Consider the following 4,190-nt stretch of genomic DNA (forward strand, 5'->3'; position numbering starts at 1 on the left):
ACAGTTTAATGAATCACGTTGAGCATGAAAATACGACCAGGCTTGTTTTAATGCAACAACAAATTCAAACCACGGAATTGAACCTTATTGATAATGGCTAATACATACCATATCGGTGTAACTTAAGGTCAATATTGACAATTAAATAGATAACTTTTACAGAGCTTCTATTAAAACATCAAACAAGCAAAACAAATCCGATGTGACTATAAATGGGTAAAATAAGTTATTCTTTTATCAATGTTCCTCAAAGATGATTCAGTTTGTTACTAATTGCTTAATTATTTCTGCCTGAACCTGAAGAATTTTCTGACAAGCACGTCTGGCCCCTAGGCATTGTTCATCATGCTGATGCTTCCATTTTGCTCTGGCGACATGAAACAGGAGACCCGATTTTAAAGATCCATCCCACGTTTATGTACAAATGGAGACGCCTGGTGATTTTCGATTAATGGTGATCGTGTATGAATCACGAAGCATAATTTATGCGCGAAATCCAAGTGCGAGTCCGATGCTTAGCAGAAATTAAGACCCTACACCGTCCAATTTGGTACACGTGTTCAACACTGGTCTCACACTGAAAAAGAGCTGCATATTTGCATTCGTAGGAACACGGTTTTCTACTTTCCATGTTCTCGATGAGGTACGCTATATAATTCAACGAGTGCATCACGAATAATTGTTCGCGGCAATAACCGGCTGATGATCGTTTCGCAGGATGTTGTGGAGTTCATTGGGGTGGTTTGCGATTCATGTCCAGCCTTTAACCGTCGAAACTTTTTTGCTCCGCTAGATTTCGTAGAAGAGTTTGAGATGGCGGCATCGATAGCCCAGAGCCGGAAAACATGAAGTGAACCAAACGTCGTGCAAAATATGTATGGTTTTTTAATTGTTTGTTTTTTATTTGTCTAAATAAAAACATATCATGAAAGTGTTAATAAGAATTTAAATTATTTCACCAGTACTTTCCAACAACAGAAATTCTAATGTTGGGGCGAATCAATCTGAGCTCGTCCCATGATCGCACTTCATAGCTCTCGCCCGGGTGGAATATAAGCAGACATTCCTCCACAATGATTTTCTGCGTAACCGTTATACATCCAGCAGCAAGCACGTCTAACAACGAAGCATCCTGGAAATTAAAATATAGAAAGTGTCATTTTAGTAGAGGTATATTTAAAGAGCTGGTAAATTTAATGTTAATAATTTTGGGTATTCTTACCAATTTACATCGGTAGAAGAACAATTCATCGATGCACAGTGACTTCAACAGGTCGAACGATCGCGCTGGGAAGTCAAAACCGTTGATTTTCAACTGCTCAAGCCTGCCACAATTATCCAGACGCTGCGTATCCGTTAGCTGCGTAGACGAAAGACCGTAAAGTCAATCAGGATCTCCTTAAATTTATACCTCGTTTGTTTCAATGTACCTGTTGTAGGTTAAGTTCATCGGTATACCTGCCCCAAAATACTTCAACCTCGAACTTTCTGATACGTTTCGTTTCCTTACCCAGCAAAATAACATCCTCGGTAGATAGGTACAGATGCTCTAAATTGGGTAGCTCCAATGTTACTTGATCTAGCACGCACCTTGTTGTAAATATGATCTGGGTTATACTAAGGTGAAGATGCTACAAAGACAAATAATGACGTTAGGTTAAAAAAAACCTTTCCATTGCGATGACCTCACAGCTTACTTGTAAAGTTTTTATGTTGCTAATGCGTCGGAAGCTGCCCACTGACATAGTGCAATGTTCGAGTGACAGAGATTGTAACTTGTGACAGTGCCGCAACATATTTTCTAACACCTCGTACAAGTGCACCGGATACACAATTCGAAGCGTTGATAGTTGCCCTAGCATACTCCAAAGACTGCCATACAATTCCTCCTCGTATATCGACTCAAGCCGTGACGGACAGTTATCTAGCACCGCAAGTGACGATAATGTGCCAAAGTTGGCGTTCAAACAACCCATGAGCGTATCCTTGCGGTAAACAGTAACTGATAGGTGTGTCAATTGCGTGGCCAGACTGTGCACAACACTGACGTGGGATGCGTCGAGAACTTCTATCTCCAGATGGCTCAATGCCGTCAAACCATCGAAGAGCTGCGATGGTATGTGATACAATGGATAATATCTTTTCTTTACAACGTAAGGATAAACACCAAGTTTTAAATGCGTCAGCCGTTTTTGTGCCCTAAGAGCATGTTGGACCGCTGTTATTGACAAATTTATCAGTGAAAGCGACGTAAGCGAGTTGCAGTTCGAGTTAAGCAGCCGATTCAACGGTTCTATAAGGCTTGGTTTGAAATTAGGTTTCCTCGCGGCATTCACCTCGATCTGATGAAATCTTTTTCGTGTTGATAAAAGCTCAGTTTTCCACTTCTTAAACGATTCAGACGTTAACACTAGCTTAGTCTTTTTCCAATACCTTGGAGAGGCAAGCAGCTCGTTCCACCGAGTGCATACGAGTTTGGCTGTCTTTAGCTCGGAAACTTGCAAGTAGCCAAACACGCGTTCCATGATCTGTCAAATAAATTGAAAAGAACACCACTTTGATTAAGTACTTCTCTGTTTCAGTGTTTTTACTTCAATTTGCGCACCTCCGGAGGGAACTGAAGAATGTCCAACATTTTCTCTACTTATCTCAAACACTTCTGACTGGTGCCAATGCTCGGCACGTTACATTTATATATATTTCGGTTGTTACCTACCGTAGAACGTTCACATTTCCGCAGGTAGGGTGGTTGCGGTGCCTACCTCAATACCTCAATGGACAATCAACAAAGAACAAATGTGAAACTGTTCTTCCATACCACACCCATTCATAACAACAACGGCCAATAATAATTGGCCCAACGCTACCAACGTAGAAGCCCTACCCAGCGGTTACCTGAAGCAGCATACGTGATCGATCACAACACAGAAGGACAACCGGCACCAAGGGACACACCATCAACCGCGGGGATTTCCCAACGCAGCGAGACGATCGGCGACGACTGCAGCAATAACAGTCGACGCCCGGAAAAACCCACCATAAACGGATGGGTAAACCGCAGGAACCGCAAGACGCAGGATGCAGGATGCAGCATCAAGAACGGACAACACGATCACGGGTAGCGACGGCAACGACGGAACGGGAAGGATAAGTCGGACGATCGGTTTAAAAAGCGATAGAATGTAATAAACGAGGATCAGTCCCGAAGTAAGAATGATGAGGCTCATTCTTTAAGTAAGAATCACGGTGTCAACGTCTTTCTGCATGTTTCAGAAGCGGTTCTGCTCGTGAATTATAATAAGGGACAGACATTGCGTGTGGCTTGAAAGGTTAAATACAATTGTAGTTTTCAATAACAAGTTTGGTATCCTGTATCTAATCTAGAAGGCTGTTAAAAGACAATCGTTTGTTTTCGACATATTTCATTTCATTTCATTTCGTTTATTAAATTGGTCGCCGGTGGCTTAACAAATTCAAGCTTACATACTAAGTTCTTAAATACTAGGGGCGTTGGAGGCGCGAAGGCGGGAGCGGAAGGAGGACACGGGGAGGTGGAAGTCGAACCGGTGGCTTGCGGCGTTGAAGGAACCGATCGCCCGCAGGAATGGCTCGTCTGATCCGAAGCGAGATTGGCGGGGGGGACTGAGGAATGGGGGTCTGTCGCGGAGGCGGCGAGAGGGGGCATAGAAAGGGAGTGAGGAAAGTAGGGAGGGAGCATCCATATTATGGAGCAGGAGGTTGGCGATAAAGAGGGATTGGGCAAAAGAGTGGCGGGACGCTATTGTAGGTAGCCCCAACATGCGACAGCGAGTGCCGTAAGGGGGCAAGGTGGAAGCGGAGGTACCCAGGAGCCTGCGAATGGCGAGCCTGGTAAACCGCCGTTGTACCTTCTCAAGCCTGTCCATGGAGGAGGGCGACGAGGGGGACCAGACAACACAGGCATACTCGAGGATAGGGCGGACCCAGCAGCAGAAAAGAGCCCTCAGGCACCAAGGATCGCGAATGTCAGGGGATATGCGAGAGATGAAGCCGAGGGTCTTATTGGCCTTAGCCACAGTGGCCTCGATCTGTGGCGTAAACGTTAATGCGTAATCGAGGCATACGCCGAGGTCCTTCACCGCGGATACTCGAGGGAGGGGAGAGTTAAGGAGGGAATAATTCCAGGATAAAGGCGAACTCAGGCGAGAGAA

General features: G+C 44.6%; 1 protein-coding gene across 1 annotated transcript in view; it reads right to left on the reverse strand.

Moving 5' to 3' along the window:
* Positions 1 to 469: 469 nt before the first annotated feature.
* Positions 470 to 4,190, reverse strand: part of LOC128270495 (uncharacterized) — a 5,762-nt gene continuing 2,041 nt past the window's right edge. Inside the window, exons 2-3 of the mRNA XM_053007901.1 lie at positions 1,231 to 1,360; positions 470 to 648 (exon numbers count right to left, since the gene is read on the reverse strand). Of these exons, the coding sequence (XP_052863861.1) occupies positions 470 to 648; positions 1,231 to 1,360 (309 nt within the window). The remainder of the gene's footprint in view (positions 649 to 1,230; positions 1,361 to 4,190) is intronic.

The sequence above is a fragment of the Anopheles cruzii genome, chromosome 3, assembly GCF_943734635.1.
Source record: "Anopheles cruzii chromosome 3, idAnoCruzAS_RS32_06, whole genome shotgun sequence".
NCBI classification, from domain to species: Eukaryota; Metazoa; Arthropoda; class Insecta; order Diptera; family Culicidae; genus Anopheles; species Anopheles cruzii.